Source organism: Vanacampus margaritifer, chromosome 11 (genome assembly GCF_051991255.1).
Source record: "Vanacampus margaritifer isolate UIUO_Vmar chromosome 11, RoL_Vmar_1.0, whole genome shotgun sequence".
Lineage (NCBI taxonomy): Eukaryota > Metazoa > Chordata > Actinopteri > Syngnathiformes > Syngnathidae > Vanacampus > Vanacampus margaritifer.
The window spans coordinates 3,020,039-3,040,000 of record NC_135442.1 but is presented as its reverse complement, the minus strand read 5'-3'; the positions used below and the strand labels follow the sequence as shown (position 1 = coordinate 3,040,000).

The 19,962-nt window shown below is 40.1% G+C and overlaps 3 protein-coding genes across 4 annotated transcripts in view; all 3 read right to left on the bottom strand.

Moving 5' to 3' along the window:
* Positions 1 to 8,983, bottom strand: part of LOC144060787 (ras-related protein Ral-B) — a 9,889-nt gene extending 906 nt beyond the window's left edge. Inside the window, exons 1-5 of the mRNA XM_077580633.1 lie at positions 8,816 to 8,983; positions 2,243 to 2,424; positions 840 to 1,048; positions 551 to 728; positions 1 to 59 (exon numbers count right to left, since the gene is read on the bottom strand). The exon at positions 1 to 59 is cut by the window's left edge and continues 906 nt beyond it. Of these exons, the coding sequence (XP_077436759.1) occupies positions 1 to 59; positions 551 to 728; positions 840 to 1,048; positions 2,243 to 2,359 (563 nt within the window). The 5' untranslated portion in view covers positions 2,360 to 2,424; positions 8,816 to 8,983. The remainder of the gene's footprint in view (positions 60 to 550; positions 729 to 839; positions 1,049 to 2,242; positions 2,425 to 8,815) is intronic.
* An 803-nt stretch (positions 8,984 to 9,786) lies between these two features.
* rmp64 (ribonuclease MRP subunit p64) lies at positions 9,787 to 14,508 on the bottom strand. Of its 2 annotated transcripts, none has more exons than XM_077580083.1 (9): positions 14,362 to 14,508; positions 14,019 to 14,173; positions 13,834 to 13,922; positions 13,349 to 13,477; positions 12,470 to 12,544; positions 12,080 to 12,378; positions 10,866 to 10,924; positions 10,565 to 10,779; positions 9,787 to 10,488 (listed from the first exon to the last, which is right to left on the bottom strand). In XM_077580083.1, the coding sequence occupies exons 1-9, from the start codon at positions 14,444 to 14,446 to the stop codon at positions 10,173 to 10,175; spliced, it is 1,422 nt and encodes a 473-aa protein (XP_077436209.1). In that variant the 5' UTR covers positions 14,447 to 14,508; the 3' UTR covers positions 9,787 to 10,172. The 2 variants fall into 2 exon arrangements, with proteins under 2 accessions (XP_077436209.1, XP_077436210.1); XM_077580084.1 differs by having other exon boundaries at positions 10,565 to 10,776.
* Positions 14,509 to 15,340: 832 nt separating this feature from the next.
* The window catches only part of tmem163a (transmembrane protein 163a), a 34,215-nt gene continuing 29,593 nt past the window's right edge, over positions 15,341 to 19,962 (bottom strand). Inside the window, exon 11 of the mRNA XM_077580834.1 lies at positions 15,341 to 19,945. Coding sequence (XP_077436960.1) covers positions 19,885 to 19,945 — 61 coding nt within the window. The 3' untranslated portion in view covers positions 15,341 to 19,884. The remainder of the gene's footprint in view (positions 19,946 to 19,962) is intronic.

Sequence of the window (19,962 nt, the reverse complement as noted above, 5' to 3'; positions counted from 1 at the left end):
TTATCCTTGTTCTCAGACATTTTCTTCTCCCGGATGTCGCGCATCAGGTCAAAGAAAACCTAAAGTGGACGACCAAAAAAAACACAGCTCCACATACAAGGGCACCACTTCAAGGTTGTGTGTGTGCATACAGAAGGGCTGGGGGGGGCACAAGTCAACCAAGTCGACTAAAATTTTCTGCCTCACAGCTCTGCCAGAACCATGTTAGGGCCGTTCATTTTGTTTTTTATTTTTTGCAGACGCACGCAGCATTGAATGGTGGCTGTGATTTGGTCTTTATTTCTTCTGTTAGTACACCATCTAGTGGCCAATGGCGGAGGTTGTTTGTCCATTTAAAAGCGCTCACTGATTAAAGACATTACAACACGTTGAGCTTCCCCAAAACACAAGAAAAAAAAGTTCTAAATTTCCTAAAAAAAACCCCACTTGTGTTGTAATTATTATTCCAAAATATAACCTGCAACTCAGTTTAAGGTGTTCATCACTTAACCAGTAGAGGGCAGTCATCCACAGACGAAGAAGACCAGGAACAGGGAGTTATTGAACTCACCTTATCGACATTGGCCCTGGTCTTGGCGGACGTCTCGACGTACTGCACCCCCCACTCATCGGTTTTCCCGCGGGCCTCGTCCACAGACACCTGCCGACGGTCCTCCAGGTCCGACTTATTCCCTACCAGCAAGAGCGGGATCTTGTCGTCCTCCGCCTTCACGCGCAGGATCTGCTCCCTGCGGGCCAACGACAACACGTTTTGTTCTAGTATGCTTAAAATGATCCCGGACGAAAACCTGACAGTCGGTCGGTCGGTCGGTCGGTCGGTCGGTCGGTCGGTCGAGCACCTGAATTCCGCAGTGGCCGTGAACGACTCGTGCTCGGTGATGGAGAAGACGAGCAGGAAGCCCTCGCCGCTTCGGAAATAGTTGTCCCTGATGGCGGCGTAGTCCTCCTGGCCGGCCGTGTCCAGGATGTCAATCTGGACCTCCTCCCCGTCCAGGACCACTTTCTTCCTGTAGCTGTCCGCCTTGGTGGGCTCGTAGTCCTCCACAAACTGCCGACGACACCACGCATTTCCTCTTCAGATTTGAAGTGTCATGCGGCAGCTCGGTGACGAAGTGCTGCCTCCACAAGTGAAAACTAGTCCTGCTGCCTTTGCAGAGACTCACATGCGCTTCACAGTTGTAACTGTTGTTTTATTTTATTTTTGTAAGAGTTGGGGGTCAAAGTGCACCCAAGTCTCACGTCTCCCACTCCCTTAGTCGCCATGGTAACAAAACCTGTACTCACCATTGGCCCAGTAGTATGTGGGCGGGGCAAACAGTGACACAGGTGCATGAGACGTCAACCCCCTTGAAACAGGCTAATTTTATCAAAACAAAACAAAATGTCAAATGTGCTTCAGTTCTTAATCCTTCCCATGTTACAGACACGTTGAGAAGCGAAAAAACAAAACATACATTTCCATTCGAGCGCCATTACCAGTTTGAAGCTCACCTCCTTCTACATGAACATCGTGATGCAAGTAAGTCAAAAAGGAGGGCATCACTTTTTTCAAACAGTTTGGATTGTATTCCGATCCCAAATCTGCTAATTTACTATGTGCATATATTTGCATGTATTTGCTTACTTGGCTTGAATGTCCTAAATTCAACCACATTGAGGAAGTCATTTTGTCAGTGACCTTAACAATGAGGACATGCACAAAACTGACACTTTATGAGGAGATATATATATATATATATATATATATATATATATATATATATTTCTCATAAAGTGTCAGTTTATTTTGTTTCCATTTATATTTATTTTTTTGTATTTAATTTTTCATATCAGTTTTTATTTTCACTTTTAGTCATTTATTATTATAACAACAAAATACATATATATGTATTTATTTAAGGATATATACTGTATGGATTTTGTTGTTTTCATTTCCATTTGTATTTATTTATTTATTTTTACATTTTGAATGATATTTTTCATATCCGTTTTTTCCCCCCGTTTAGTCATGTATTTTCATTTATTTATTTATTTATTTAGTATACTCATTTATTTTGAATTTTGGCAGTTTTGGTCCTCCATAGGAATTTTTTAATGGCAGCCAGTTTAGTGTTCCATTTTGTTGAAGTTTAGTTTTCAATTGTTATTTAAATACAATTTTTTTTTTTTAAACCGAGCTGTGTTTTTATGTATGAAAGGTGCTATATAAATAAAGTTTGATTTGAAAAGAAGAAAAACTTACCTCATCATACATAAACTGCAGCGTGAGAGCCGACTTGCCCACACCGCCGCTGCCCACCATGATCACCTTGTGCAGAGCAAGGGAACTCTGGTTTTTACTTTTACTGGTCGCCATCATTGGCGTGGTCTTGGCCTCGCTCGGACACGCCCACAGGCAAGACTTTTCAGCACTCCCGGCGCAACCTGCCAATGACAAGCGGAGAGCGTTCACAACCACCGTGACGGACCAACAGAGAAATCGTCAATCTTCCTTAACGAATCCCACAAATGGATTTTGTGAGGTCATTTCGGTTGATGAGGCGTAAACAAACAAAGCAATTCATCCGAATCACCTCCAGCTTGCAAGGCGCAAACTATAGCGCTCACAGCCGGAGAGGGTTAAAGTTCAAAGTCAATTGCTATCACCTGACTTCCGTATCGTCCATCTCGGTCAGGCAAAGAGCGTCTTTTACTGTGTTGTAAATAACTGCCTGCACTCTAAGAAGCCATTTGTGTAGCAAACACGAACCCCTCGTCCATGTCTTCACACCAAGATTATTATACAAGAGTGTGATGTCACACGAACCCGAGTGGACACTTCAATTATACAGCCCTCATTTGATTTGTTCTAGTTGAAAGGTTTACCAAGATGATTATCGGGTAGAATTAGTCTCATTTTAACACAAAATGCTCAATCCAATATATATATATATTTTTTTAATGAAAACTTCTTGGGTGGGCGGCCCGCTCAAGTATTAACACGGTGCGGTAAACACTGCACAAGTTTCACTTCTTTCTATCACCTTTCATTTATTTTATAAAGAATGAAATAAAAAAATAATAAATTAAATTGAATTCTAATGAAAAGTTCAGGGAGTATGTCCTAAAACGTTAAATGAAAGCTTACACAATACCGCAGCTCCCTATAGTTTTCTAAAGTAAATCAATGTTTTCAAAATTTCTAAATAACTGAAATCTTAAAACTTTCATGTGTCTTTGTTTTGTTTTTAAATAAAAACAAAAGTGGCAGAGCGTTCCCATTCTCTTGTTCAGCATCATCTCTTATAAAGTTACCGGAAAATTTTAATAAGTAGTTCCCCAAGTTCCCAGTTATCGGCTGTCAGATTTTAAAAAAAATGGCCGATATGGATATCCGTTAAAGTGCCGAATATCGGTGCCGATAATCGATCTCTCTCCGTAAGACATATCACTGAGTAACCTACTTTTTCCGAATTCCAAAACACACAAAGGCATCTTCCCAACAAAAACATCCTCGTCGTAATCTATTATCGCTTCACACTGTCCGTCATTGTCCAAAAGCACATTGGGCACACATGACTTTGTGAGGTCAACAAAAAGGTCACGTGTGCCAAGTGTCAGCGTGGAGGAAGTGGCATCATCTTCCCCGTCTGCCCCAAGCAGGAAGTCAGTCCGTCGTGCGTCCTTCCTGCCTTTGTTAGCACAAGCAGGTCAGTGGAAGGCTTGCTGGACAGGATGCCCACATGTGCCACACTCAGCATTTACTCACGGGGGGGGGCTGACCTAAATTATTCAAATGTCACCCATTTCCATGTGCACACACACACATTTGTAATACTGTAAATAAACTAATCAGGTGTATAATAAGTTACTTGAAACGTGTCTAATGGACTGGTCCAAATAAAAATATGTTGTCCTGTGTTTGAGCAATGGGAAAAGTGGAAACGGTATTTAGGCCTGACCCATATAAGGAAGATAGTAAATAGGAGAGGGGGGGGGGGGGCGAGAGGGGTCTCGAGACCACTTGGACTGCGGAGCTCCTGAAATATACATAAAACTGTGCAACATCGGGGTTTAATCAAGACTCACTCGTTGGGAGGGGGGCGGGGTGAAAATAGGACAGTTTCCCTCCCACTTAAGCATGGCTGCAAGATGCGGGCCGGCCGGGACCCCCCGCTGGCTGACGGTGATGAAGGAGGACAGAAGCAACAACCACAACAGCAAGCCAGTTGTGCTGCCAAAGCAGGCCACGCAAAATAGGCAATTTCTCCGAGAGGTGGAAATACATCATGTCAACGTTTCGCTCGATTAGGCGCCAGGCAACGCTGTGTCCATTAAAGAAACAATTCCATCACAGTCGAACCCGCTGCCACGCCCACAAAAGCTAACCAGGAATACATAAATAGGAGTGTTGGAATTGGATGGGCTGACATAAAGGAGGCGAGTACGTGCTAACGCCCCTCGGCATGATGGGAGTTCACAATAATATCAAAATCTGCTAAATATTGACAGTGAAAGCTTGACTCCGCGAGAAGAGATTTTTTTTAAACAATCTAATTGCAATATTTTATTCATCATTTTTTTTTCTTTAAGGGGAAAGTCTGGTCTAAATATGTTTTTTCTGGTCACTATTGCGTGAGTGGAATACGAGTTAAGCGGCACAATCCAGTCGTTTTTATCCAACCCAAGGGGCGGCCATTTTGGAACTTGCTGTCGACCGAAGATGACATCGATAGGTCTCAGGTGACAACCAATCACAGGTCAGCTTCAGAAAACAGGCGAGCCGTGATTGGTGGTTGCCTGAGCCCTGAGCTACTGTGATGTCATCTCCAGTCGACAGCAAGCGGCAAAATGGCCGCCCCCTGAGATGGATAAAAGGAACGGGATTGTGCTGCTCAACTCATATTCCACGAACGCAATATTAATAAGAATCTCATGTTCAGACTAGTGAATAAATAAATGCTTTGGTGATATAAATTAGCCGTGCGCCAAATTAAGGGGCAAATAAACCATGATTTAATCAAGTGTGTCGATTTGACAAAAGACGAGATGAGGAGAATGTCTTCCCTTGTGGGTCGCCACGCAGCCCCCATAATTCACCAAAACAAAAAGCGCAAAAGATTTGGAGTCCAATGATGATAGTTACATGAATAGTACGGTAGCCTAAATCCAAACAGCGCATTATAATATTTCACAGTATCCTGTAATGAATTCCATCTCTTGAGATATGCGAGTGGCCTAATCAAGCATCCGCAGAAGAACTGATGTGATTTAAAGAGCAAATGAGTCTCTTGTAAAGCTGGTATAAAAGCAGCCAGGCAGAAATGTAGCAACAGCAGCCCCACCACGCATACTAATGACACCACTGATGCCAGGGGACGTCTACAGAGGGGGTCTTTCACCAAATCACAGTGATCGGCCCTCGCTACTCCCAAACACAAATTGAAAGTCCGTTACATAGAAGAGCATTAGCCCAGCATTGTGAGGATTATTGATGGCGCGGTCAAATGCACAGAAAAATATTATGGAACCTCCTCAAACGTCTAAGAATATTGTATGTGTCCGTTATAAGCTAAGCACCAAGCCTACCAAAAAAAATAAAAAATAGACTGTCTTCTTTCATCAGTAAATAGGTTCGTTCTCAAGAACCGGTAGTCCGTTGTAGAACATGGATTGGTTTCACCCAAAGCAGCATGCAAAAAATTAGGGTTACCGAATTATGGCAAATAATAATAATCGTGATTATTTAAACAATTATTTTTTTGCTACAAAACAAGAAAATGTTTAAATATTTAAAAATATTAAGACAAAAAAAATATTTGAAACATAATTAGAAATAAAGAATATTAATAATCTTTTATTTTTGTTTACGATTATACCGATTTTGTGATAATTGAAATTGTAATTGAATTTCGATTAATTGCAAAAAATATTGACGGCAATGTCGGTGCTCTGTCACTTTGTCACGAATATCTTTTGCTTTTTTTGACACCCAAAACACGACAAAAAAAAAGGGCGTCTGATAGCTAAAAAAAGAATTGATTTAACTATATACAACTATAAAGATTTACTCACTACATGAGTCAAGTTGAACATAAGTGGCTGTTTGTTTGACTTGGCATCCGTCATTTTCTCCATAAATTGCTTCACACTTGAATGACCCGGACAAGCTCGGCGAGATCCTCTTCCACGCCTTGAAAAACGCACTTGACAAATGTAGACATCGGTGAAAGTTTCATTCCTAGCTGACGATTGTAAACATTCACGCCGTTCATCAGAACAACACAAAAACAAGCCGCTATGTCTTTAGGAAATAAAACTCCACCCATGAGCGAGAATCCAAGATTTAACAAACCAGCTGGAACTTGTAGAAGCCAATCTTATCAGCATTTACGAGCACGTTACAGTTTTACTGGCTCACAATTTGGAAATGGAGCGAATTATGGGAAGACTCTGACTTGCTTGGAACGGCGCCAACATGATGACGTTAAAGCCGCTTGTTGCGATCAACCATTTTTCGACAATGAATCATTTGATGTTCTTTTTGCGAAGCCTTGCCATTTCATGGAAAGGAAAGAAAATATGGAGTCGCTCCTCCCTTTTGCTGTTGCGACACCGTCCACGCTTCTTGGAAGACTTTGGACCGTCCTGGTGGGGATTTCTGAACAGAATTTGTGAGCGAGGACATCTCATCTTTGGATCACAATCTCTAGACAACAGGTGTCAAACTCCGGTCCTGGAGGCTTTGGATGTTTCCCTTCTCCAACACAGCTGACATATGATCAGCTCATCAGCATTAGCCTGATTACGATCCTGCTGATTGGAATCAGCTTGTGTTGGAAGAGGGAAACCTCCAAAACCTGCAGGACTACAGCCTTCCAGGACCGGAGTTTGACACCCATGCTCTAGACAAGAGGTCCCCAACCCTGGTCCTCAGGGACCGGTATCCAGCCTGTTTTCCATGTCTCCCACAGCCAACACAGGTGGAGATCGTTATCAGCCTTCTCCAGAGATGGCTGATTAGCTGATGATATGAATCACCTGTGTTGGCTGTGGGAGGCATGGAAAACAGGCTGGGGACCTCTGCTCTAGACCCTTTTACATTGCCTGGAAAAGACTTTTCACAATTTATTTTCCCCCCGTCAGGGATCTGTCTAAAGAGCAAAGACATGAAATGGAGGATTGAAGTCCATTAGAAGGTTTCAATGCTGATGAGTTCTCAGATAAATCCTCTCCAGCTCGGATGTGCAATCTTGTGCGAAAAGGGTCTCGAAATAAAACAAATTGTGTCCCACAACGTCACACAGCAGAAGTTGTGCGGCTGCGCTGGAAAATATAATACAATAATGTCAGGAAAAGCCTACTAAAACAACAGAGACTTATTTGGCGTGCTCCTGAAATGGCGGCAGATTTTCATCTAACCTAAGTTTGAATGTGATCGGTCAACTGAGTACAACCACATCCCTGTTTTTCCTAGAGGGCCGTGAATATGCGTCTCGGGTGCTAAATCTGCCACTCTGAGCGTAGCTGGCGCTGTTTTGCAAACCTTTCCCACATGACAAGAGAGCTGTGGAAAAAGTATTCGGAAAAACCGGCCTGTGGAAAAGAGGCTCTTGACATTTCCATCACAACGGAGCTATTTGAAGTTCAAAACTACCAGCACTTCCCTCCTTGTTGACATAATGCAGACAATTGATGACAGCTTGGTATGTACTCTTCCAAATCCCTCGCCTCACTTTACCAAACCGCATTAGAACCGTCTGTCTTATCTTGCACCTCCACCGCCAATACAAGAAGCCTACAAGCTGCACTGTTCTGATCTGCACCATAAATGAAAAAGACAAATGGAAGATACAGTAAATGATTGGTGATTCACAAAGTATTAGCTCTGGTCTGATGCAACTATGTTTTATTTTGAACTATGTCCCCAACATATGTTTTAGTTTCTGTTAAATAGTCAGACAACATAAGAGACACACACCCATTTCCAGATGTGAATCTTCCCCTATTTTGCCATTATGGTCAGCTTTTGTTTTGTCCACACGTCATACACCGAAGGCGACTCCAGTTCCGATTTACGACGGCGTTTCGAATTTGTATGTAAAAGTCTATCATGTAGGCTAACGCAGTAGTTTACACGTCATAGTTGCAGTAAGTATTTGTAGGTGTTGGGAATAACACTCCTGGACCATAAATTTACAATCAAATGGAAAAAAATGGTATTCTCGAAATGTCGTATGTCGGGACCATATACCAAATAGATTGCTCCTGGAGAGTTTAGAATTTTAAGAATGAACTGAAGCCTGCACATTAATGCAATTTTGAGCTGATTATGATTATTTGATGAATTAAAATGGGAATAGTAGCTTTTCTTATGACAATTCGCCGTACGTAGAACATCACATGAGCTTCATAAAGCAAGAGGACGCTTGGGTCGCCGACTCAGCAGGAAAACTTTTAAGCAACAAACATTCACCTTAGATGGGGAAACATTTCACAGCAAAAAAACACAATCGTGTACATAAGTATCGATAAACTATCACTATTACACTCGCTATTTAACAAAAACGCTAGTTATGTTAGCGTCAATGTCAACTCAGAAGTAGACAATTCTCGACTTTAGTTTCTACAATTTCATGATAAACGAGTCAACGACGTTACTAAAATGGCATTAGCACGTCGCTGTTAAAATTACGATAGTTGCAAAACAAGTGAGTTTACTTGACAGTGATTAATAGATAAAGTAGTGGAAACAGAACCAAGAGGTAGCTTAATTGGAAGCTAACGACCAAATCTAGAACCATATCCAAGACTTTATCAAATATTCTCAACTTACCAAATGCAGGATTTGTGCCTTTGGTCGATGCAATATGGAAGTTTGGTTTAAGGGACCATATCGACGCATTGGTTCCTCCAACATAAATTAAAAAAAAAAAAAAAGCAGCCTAAGCAACAAAAGCCACACCTTCCGGATGTCAAACAGCAACGGCCAACAGTCGCATTCAGGCTGTGTCAAGGCACGATCTGAGACCACTGCACGATCTGTGACGCGCATGCGCAGAAGATCGGCCATCTTGGATCGTTAACTACGGCAAATACATAGGTTCACACAAGCATAATATGACATAAATTGCGAAAGGTACAGCACAGGTGCACGTTCGTTAAGTGTATTTGTTTTTTTATTTAATCAAAGCAGTTCTGAACCCAAGCATATCTTGTACGATGCTGACAAATACAGTAATTATAGTTTGCTGCGAGAGTGGGTACGGTTTATTTTTATTGTCTTTAGAACAATCTGTGTTTTTTATTTACTTGCAAATGGCTGATCTTTTTTTGTGAATTATTACTTTTGGTTTTGTATTTATTTTAGTTTTACATGCTGAAGTGTTTGGTGTACTGCGCATGTTATGAGCGCATGGAGGAGAGAGAGGTGTAACCGAGCGAGCCTCATTCGAAAAGAGAGCTAAATAAGAGACACGTGCTTGAATCCTATCTTGCCGTGTCTGTTTAATTTAGCAGGAAAACGCCAGAAAACATCAACTCGAAACTATTTGTAGTCCGCCTTTTACCCAGCCACCGAAAACGACAACAAACACATACGGCATGACCTTTTCTTTTTTTTCCTCAAATAACTTTATTGAACAAATTTAACAGAATACACAAAAAAAAAAAAAAAAAAAAAAAGAGTTGAACTCAATCCTTTCATAGGAAAAAAAGTCTACACACCCCTGTTCGAATAACTCGATTCATCCATTTTTTGAACTGCTTATCGTCAGATTCACTCATTAAATCAAAGCACACATCTGCCACCATTAAAAACGAGTATTTTATTTCTGTCAGCATCACAAGTCAAATAAGCATATACAGAAAAATAATTCATTGTTGATGCAATGGCGCCTGAAACCCAGTTTATAAAAGCCGCAGCCTTGTTTTCATTCTCAGTTCATGCAAATTGTTTGCAAAAACACTCTTGAAATCTCTTAAATACATGTAAAATGTGTTACCATCTGAGGTGATGGTGGAAGGATACAATACTAGCAATTCAAAAGTATTTCTTCCATAATTTAAGACTAAAAATGACAAATGTGAATGGTTGTCTCTCAATGTGTCAGCCCTGTGATTGATTGACAGGTCACCTGCCCCACCTGCGAGCCTGCGCAGGTTAATTGACGACCGGCTGCATTTCAACATAGTCACAGACCCACCGAGGCAAAAATATCATCTATGTCATCATAATCATTATTAAACATTGATGCTGTTGTTGTGTTTAACCAATCAGCATTCGCCAGCATTGATGACGCACGCTTCTTTGGCTTGAGTCTCTTCGTCGCATTATTTCTCATTCTTGAAGATCTAAATTGTCTCCAAAGTGCGGTGAGACGCGTTCTCAGGCAGCCCCGCCTCCGGCACAGAGCGGAGGGGCGGGTTGTCTTCTTCTGTAGCGGGCCTCGAACCCCGCAGAAAGCTCGGCGAGCTTCTCGTTTAAACGCCCGCAACTTCTTCTGCAAGCTGCAAACAAAAATGGACGACATTCAACTTTGTGTTGCCCCAGTGACGTGTGTTGCCGTAATGTCGTCGTCCTTACTTGCAACCCGCAGCCTCTGCGCTTCTCATCTGCCGGCACTTCAATCTCAGGAAGGTTAGACGGAGTTTGGTTGGATTCATTTTGTGCGATTTGCACCACAGGATCATTTTGTCCAGGCTGGAGCTCATGTTTTTGAACGTGGCCACTTGCTTCGTGTGTCTCTGGAAGACGCGTTCCCTCTCACACTGCCGCCGTTTCTGTGGGAGGATCATCTTCTGCCGTACCGCAACGAGATTTTCATGAGATAAGAAGCAGCGGCACGTGCATGGCGGAAATTGTTGAATGTTGTCCAGTTACATACCTTTGCTACGGTCCTGTGATTGGTCTGAACGCGCACTACGCTGGCGTCCAACAACAGCTCTGCAATAGATTTTTTTTCTCTTCATTATTGTTATTGTTTCCATGCATAACATTGTGGACGGCTGCCATTTTGGTGCTGATCTGGACTGCTCATACATATAAAAGGTCGTTTCGCCAGTAAAAAGCTAAATAATGTTAACATATAAAATAAAATATATATATTTTTTCATTATGGTTTAATATCTCAAAGTTATGATTTTAACATTTTGCATTGACTTTTTACCGTTGTAAACAAGCTTTCATAGATCATGCAAAATGTTACAACAGCTTAGGTTAGACAAAAGACAGTTACACAGATGCCTTTTGTATTCTTAATGTGTATTATCCGTTCATAAAAAAACAAAAGGTAGCCCTAAAAACTAGCTAGCCCTAAGGACAACATGAGTAGCCCACAGGTTTGTTCTAAAAATAGCTCACCAGTAACAGAACACTTTGTCTTGCAAAAAAAAAAAGGCTAACATTTATTTAAAAACTTAAAATGGCGCGTTTTTTAATATACCAAATATTAAATATTTTGTTTAAAAAAAAATTGTGTTCAATCAGAAAAAGGCTGTTTATTTACCAAAATATTTTTTGAAAAACAATTTCAGATCTGTAATTTTATTTTTAATCCCGAGATACTGCGAGATTTTTGCTCACGATTATCATACCTAGTGCTGTCACAATTAAACATTTTGAGGATCGATTATTTGACCAATCGGATACATTTTAATTTTGCATTTAAGTGTATTGTTTATTAACCAGCGATTGGTGTTTATTTTGTACTTCATATTCGTGTAGGTTTTAAAAAGGTTTGGTCATTGTTTTCCGAAGTAAAAACAGATGTTTGCAAATGTCATATTTTGATCAAACACAGAAAATCAGAAGATTTGGACAATTTTAAATGAAAAAAAAAAAATCACCAAACGATTACTCGAGTACTAAAATAGTTAATTAATTTTGACAGCTCTAAATACTATCAGAATCTAATATTAGACCATGCCTAGCGCCATCTAGAGGGCACCCGTGAGCGTTGCCACATGCCAGTCCACGGCTGACTTCAATGTTACTTCTTGGAAATCACGGTGCCTAACAATCAATGCCCCAAAACTGAGTCAGCAGAAAGGAAATCTTGAAACCTAAATGGTATAGCGATACACTACGCACACGTCCCACCTCTTCTCACAGCAACACCCAGGTCTTCTTTCACCTTCCCCATCAGTCTCCGATGGTCCACTGTGACGGGAGGCTTGTGACTCTCCTTTTCTGCCCGGTGAGCTGCGACGCAGCGCTCAGATGTTGTTTTCGCAACGAGTAACGCCGCATCAGAAGGGTCGAGGAAGTGGGCCATATCAGCGGGCAGCTTGAAGTCTGTGAGGAAGGGCATGGGCCGAGCGAGGGCTACTTCTGCCCGCAGCTCCAAGAGATGCTGGTAGAGGGCCGACAGACAGGTGAGGATTCCTCTGAAAATAACCCTGGCGGCCAAGAAACAACCGTGGACGACCGCTGTTTAATTGACGCATACAATACATAAAGAATGAATCGATAAAAAATAAATAATCTCACCAGAAGCGACTGAGCATGCTGGTTATCACCATATTCAGGATGATAAACTCGTGCCGCATATGCTGCTTGGATAAGCTGAGGGTGAATATTTAAGGGAAGTAGTAGATAGCAGTGCTGTCACTACTGAATCTTTTTAAAATGGATTATTCCAACAAATAATTGATTTTCATTGAAGTTTTTGTTTAATCCACTAAGGTTGAACGTGAGTTGAATAGAGTGGATAATGCTCATTATCTTCTGTATATATGCATTATTAAACACCAACAAAATTAGCCTATGCTAAGCGGTTAGCAATCGCGATTAGCATTAGCGCACTGGCAGTTACCTTTTAAAGGTAAACAAACAAAAAAATTAGCCTATGCTAAGCGGTTATCAATCACGATTAGCATTAGCACACTGGCAGTTACCTTTTAAAGGTAAACAAACACTAACCATCATATCTACATGAGTGAAATTAAGTGGCTATAACTACTAATAATGATTATCTTCTGTGCGTGAACATTAAACACCAACAAAAATAGCCTAATAAAAATAGCAAAATTGAATTACAATTATTCTACAGCACAACTAGAAAATTAACATAATCGTCAAAAAAAATATTAATGCTAATTTTGAGTTGTTTAAATGTATACGTTTGCACCCTTATTAAATTTTAAAATAACTATTTAATAAATTTTGTTTTATCCAAATGGTATTATAGTATTTGTCTTAATATTTTCTACATTTAAGCATTTTCTTGTTTTGTACCAAAAAAATAAATGATCGTCCTAATCGTGATTTCTATCATTACCAAAATAATTGAGATAAATATTTTCTTCATAAATCGAGCAGCCCTACTTGCTGTTTGTTTTCGGGCGGCGCCGCATCTGCAAAGGATACACAAAAGCTCTGCTACAGCGTTTCAACGCGCAGCTCATCAGTTGCGCGGCTCCCAGCACTTTGAGACATTGCCACTCCAGCGTGGGTTGGCTGGGGAGATCACTTTCACGCGCTTCCACTCTTTCCAAACTGAAAGCAGACACAAGAAAGACCCAAGAGCTGAATTTGCACCGTGACCACGCCCCCCAAATCCTCTTTCCCCAATTGAAAGGAGTCATTGGAATTCATTCATTCGCCCTACAGATACCATCGGTAATTTCGTCAACGGCCGTTTTCAGCAGCAAAATAAACAACAATTTTGTTTAAAAAACAAAACAAAAACGACTGTCATATAATTTAATCATTATTTTTTTATCTAAAAAAAAAAAATTGAACTTTTTACCTTGAGGGGAAAAAACTAATTTTTATCGTAATGAGCCTGCTAAGTATCCGAAATGCCCGGATGTTTGGAATTGTCAATATAACGAGACAAGCCTTGTGCCTACCATTGGGACATGTTGGGACACAAATCCTTCAGACTCTGCAGAGCGACGTCCAGCTTCATCTTCTTCAGTCTGTTAATGCACTGTTCCAACTGGATAACATAAATCAGACATAAGAAAATGCACATTTAAGCTTATTGTCAAACGTGCCAGCATCACGTGATGTTGCACTGTACTCGCACCCTAACCTGCTTTAGGACCCGAAAGGTTTTGTTGCTTCTTGCGCTGTAGTGGAAATCGTACCGCAAGACGTATAGAACGCGAACTTCCGTCTGAAGATACTTACTCTGAAGTACTTTGAGAACTTTGTCGTTCTCCGTCAGCAAGTTTTTCACAATCATACCTGGAAAAAAGCAAACTTGAAATTTTCACAGGCGACTTCTTATAACACGATACTTACGCTATTTTCACCACAAGACAGTAGGTGTCTCCCACGTGTTACACAACAACCCAACACGCGGTTTTCTAAGTTAGACTGGACTGACAGCACACAAAGAATAATAACAATAGAATCCGAGCAACTTTTCTAACCTGTTTTTTCCGTAAACTTCGCGCGGACACTGGAAATAGCACTGGGCATCAGGACATGTGTCCTGTTCCAGATATCTTGTGCCATTTTGTGCTAAGAAAATACGGAAGTCCCACAGCCAATAGCAAACGAGTAAATTGTGACGTCAAAAGAAGGGGTTGGAAAAAAATCAAGACTGCGTGATTTTACGCAATCCAAATAGATATATTTTCATTACCTGTTTGTTTTGTTCGCCATTGGACCAAAATTAAAGGAAAAAATATGAGTATTTGAAGCTATTATTAATATGTTCTCACATACAATTCTAATGAACTTTGCAATTTTCCTTGTCATATTGGGGTCTTTGGGTATTTAGACGTGCAGTATATTTATTTTATTTCATATTCAGTGAAGTGTGGTACACATGCATCCTCAATTGGGGATGCAGAAGGAAGCTGTAATGGAAGTTTTTCTATTTACCCAGTGTAACACCAGTCTCATTAGCAGAGTTAAATGTTTCGCGGGTGTTTGCTGGCATCAGGTGGTCACAATCAAATGTTCAGTCTTCGCCTTGAAATAATCCCTCTTGACACCCAGACAAAAAACATATTTACTTTCTATATATTAGTATGTAATACGTTAAACTTTTTAAAAAAAATGTTTTATTGACGAGATGATACAACCTGAGACTTATTATATATATAATATTAAATTTTAACTTAAACACAATTTTAAATAATGGTATTTCTTGCTGCATCCATCCAATAATTTGTCCTAGAGTATGCCGTCAAATTAGGGTCAAAAGTTTTGTACTTGAAAAAATAAAACTTGATCTTGGGCACTAATTAATGTGAAGGGTAAAACTGTTTAAACGTTCTTAGAAAATCACAATGTCCCATGACTGGTGAGCTACAGGCCCACTTATGTGGTCCTTGGGACTATAATACGACATTGATGCAAATCTGTTAGTAGGAAGAAAAAAAAAACAGACAACAAATCTGCTGAAGGATAAGCAGGAATAATATTTATTAATCAATAAAACATTTTTTTAAATACTTTTTTTTTTTACATAAATAGTGTATACATTATACCACAGATCGTATTACTGTACAAACCTGGCAATAGACATTTTGTTACATATTTATTTGTTTATTGTGTGTGTTCTTGTGTGTCTGTAATGCGTTGAAACTGCACTGAATCAAGTCCATGCAAAGCATATAAACAGACGAGCATCACTGTTGTCACAATTGAACAATCATGTAACGTCGATGGTTTGCTACGATCGTGGTCCATTCATCAGTGCAACTTGTACAGTAATCAGAAGAGTGAACAATCAGGATTCAGAGCCGGGTTCAACTTCTAATAAACAGACTTCAGCTTCTACATCAGCAAAAAGAGAACAAACGCATAAATGTGCTTTACGCTCCGCCCGCGAGATTCAATTTGAAGCTTCACAGAGAAACTCTAAAGACCGTCATGGCAGCATTGGAAAGGTGCAGTAGGTTAATTAAGGACTGTGCAGCGGGTACGAGGGAAGCTGAAAATCAAACAGTGCAAAGAGGAGAGGTAGAAAGGTCAAAGAAAAGTCTCGAGCCAAACCATAATAGCTATTAAAACAAACACTTGAATGAACCCTGATGATTGTATATGTTTGCTGTGTGCCTCACAATATGCAACAATGTGCTTCGAAAGATGCTTTGTTCAAGATTGTCACTAATGCTTCGGAGACGGACGAGTGGACGTTATACAAATCATTGTGCTGTTGGTGAGCTGACAACATGTGTGAGTTGATTTGTTTATTCCTCTTCTTTATTCCACTTTTCCTAAGGTGGAGGTAGACCCTGTCAGAGAAACGGTATAAAGCTGCAGCTCAGTGATCTGGACTGCGCAACGGGTTCATGACCAGAATTCTCTTCCTACTGCAGTCATGTAAGCAATAACACTTTTTGTATGATCTAATTGCACTAAATTGGCCCAAAATTGATTTATTACAAGTATTCTGTCTTTACTTATCTGCTGCATCTATGCCAGTGATGTATAGTAACAGGCCGGAAGGTCCAAAATTAACCTATGTTGGCATTCACGTCACACTCTAAAAACAGTTGGGTCAAAAAAAAAAAGGACTAACACAACATTTTGGGGTTATTTAATTAACCCAAAAAGTTGGGTCAAATTAATAATCCACAAACCAACCCAAGGTTAAATGAATAACCCGCAAAACAACCCCCAAATTGGCTTGAATTCTGGGTTATTAATTTAATTTGACCCAACATTTGGGGCTAAATACCTCAAAAAGTTGGGTTGGTTCATTTTGTACTCAATTCAATTTGGGTCATTCAACTAACCCAAAAAGTTGCGTCAAATGAATAACCCAACCCAAAGGGTTGATTTGTGGGTAATTTATTTGACCGACACAACTTTATGGGCTAAATACCTAAAAAAAAAAAGAAATGGGTCGGTTAATTTTTTTTGACCCAATTCAACTTTATGGGCTGAATACCCCAGAAAGTTGGGTCAAATGAATAACCCACACAACACCTAATTACCAACAATTGCCCAACAATGTTGGGGTTGTTTTGTGGGCTATTGATTTAAGTTGACCCAACTTTTTGGGTTGAATACCTAAAAAAGTTAGTCCATTCTTGACCCAATTTGAGTTATTTTTGCCCCAACTGTTTTTAGAGTGCACACTACGTAATTATTAGCAAGACTATCTTAACTAGAGGCCCAGATTTCACACTATGATGTGGTCATAATTATTTCAGCATATAAACTTTCACTTTGGTGGTGTGTCGTGAGTTTTTCTAATATAAAATATATGCTGAAGCTCAACATAGGTTGGTAAACACTAACCCACGGTAACACAGTTCAAAAGTCATAATTACAGTAAATATTGCATGAAGAACACTTCTAGGCCGTACATATAAAACAATCAAATAAAAAACATGAAGTATGTGTGAATGTGCCATGTTGTCATGTGACTTCTAACCAGAAGGGGGCTCACAAGTATTGCAAATTCACATGGTTACAAAAGCCTACGTCCAATAATTCACAAGTCATTAATTGCGACCTTTGGATATGTGTCTACACAATAGAGCCGGGGTGTCCAAACTATGGCCCGCGGGCCATTTGCTGTCCAATGTGAAGTGGCAAAAATTGTTTCTTTCACTTTCTGCTGTGTCAAGGTCCAAGTTGTGAAAACGTCACATGGATGATTCCCAAGTAACTGCTTCAAAAATGGTCATCTTATGTCAGATTGCACCAGTTTAGTGCAGGGGCACCCAAAAATCTTGTGAAATCCTAAACTATCCACCTCATAGAAAGCTGTTCAGGTAGCAGTTTAAAACAAAACAAAAAAAATATTATAATATAAAAACAATACTGATTTTGATGTGCTTGATAAAGTGAACGACTTTCCAACCCTTTAATCTTTTTCTTTTCTTTTTTAAATGTGGCCTTTGGCGCCTCGGACACAAAAAGTTTGGACACCCCTGCACACATCACATCATCTGTATGAACTAAGCGTTATCCTCCACGAGGATGTCTAGTACACAAAATGGACACCATCCATATTGCCGGAATATTCCGTACAAACTATTTACATTTACAATTTCGCTGAGCTCACACGAGATGTTTCCAAAGATCCGTAAATACAAAGTGATAGCAATTGAGGTGTTTGTAAAAGAACGAGCCTGTCAGACAGACAACTGTGCTCCTCGCCTGAACGCCACCGGCAACAAACACGCACCAATGAAAAACACCACATCTCTTCTAAAAGAGGGCAAGTCCACAAGGGGGCGCCAATTCTCCGTACAAACGGCCATGATTGCCCTGTCGTGCCAAGACGTTTACACAACAGAAAAGCATTTGACGTAGCATTTTCGTTATCGTTTTGGGGGCACGTAGACAACGTGAGGCCAGAAAGCACCACTGCAGTCAGATTACAACACCCCACAGCGCAAAACAACAATATCATGTCATTTTATTTCTAGTCATCACCAATATTTAAAACAATATTTACAGAATATAAGCATTAAGCACTATAGAGTAAACACTTGACACTTTAAATAAAAGCTTCGAAAATGTTTACTACGTTGGTCTATTAATGTCTACCTATATATTTATTTGTGGGTGTTTTTTTCAACTGATGGAAGCAGGCCATATGTTTAACATATTGACAGATTGTGCAAGTTGGTATTTACATTCTGTTCATTGCAATATGGAAATATGCACACACACAAAAACATCTCATGTGCTGGTGAGCAAATACAGAATATACATCATGTGTCTTGTATTTGCAACATTTCTACTTGCTGCTTCATCGAAGTCATGGTGATGCGCAAAAGTTGAATTTTGATTCAACCATTGCCAATCAGCATGACCTGGATGACGGCGAATCTACACCGACACTCAATCATTGTCTCTTCGAAACCGTGTACACACATACTGATAACCGATTGCAGCGTTTTGCCTCCCTTGCGATCAAAGTTGGCCCGTTTATTGGATGTCCGAACGATCATCCTGAGCGAGTGATTTTTCTTTCACAATTTGCTTGGGAAATGAGAGGGGCTGATCATCGTAAATGTTAAACTTGTTCAAAAGTGTGTAGGGATTATTATACAAAAAAACGAAATATCTTGCTTGGTGAGCTTGGCCATTTTCTGTGTTTGAAAATAATCATGGACCTCTTCATGGGTGGTGGAATAATTTGCCGTTCGTTTTCCACTTTGTCAAAAAGTTGTTCAAAATCCTGCTCAAGATCGACCTGGCTCGAGGTTGTAATCCCCCCCCCCCCCCCCAGAAAAATGTTAAAATGTCACGAAAAACAACAAGCAAAAGATAAATACGATTTCGATATCTCAAGCCCATGACGCCACGACGATGGCACAAGAGATACTTCAAGATTTCAGTGCCTTCGCATCAATAATCAAAACCTGAGAGGAGGTTACAAATAAAAGACAGAATGAAAAGCATATATAGACATAAGTACTCTCACCCTTTGTAGCATATCGTTTAGTCTGATTAAGTAATGACTTGATTAGGAAGTTTGTCTTCATACTTTTGTTTTTTATAGCAGAAAAAAAAGCCTTACACAAACTCAGGTGTCATTACAGTCCGTTCACTTTTTTACTTACCTTGCTAAAAGGTAACTTTTCAAGTTTTTGTAAAAAAAAAAAAAAAAAAATCACTATAAGATCAAATGATTCCTTAAATAAATAAATACATGAGAGTGAAATAAAATGTGAATACCTTAAAAAAAAGCACCAATTCATTCCAGTGGGGACAATTCAGTGTCGGCTACGAACCGCCAACGCACAAGCACGATGTTTGCTTGTCGTTTTTTGGACTCATCACATTTGCATGTTAGCAAATCTCGCATCTTCTCGTTTAACCGGCGGTTTTCCGAAATGTGGGGAGGCTTAACAATGAAATACTTAATGGGTGCGATCTGTCTGTCCGACGAGTGGGCGGGGCAATGTGAGAATACGTGAATGCAGCATATACAGTCTATAAGGGGTACGCTTGTGATGACAGAACGGTGAACCTCACTCAAATCTTTCGTAGTTTCTTGTTTGCCTCACGCGGGGCACCATGTCCATTAAAAGCCTGTAAGGACAGAAACG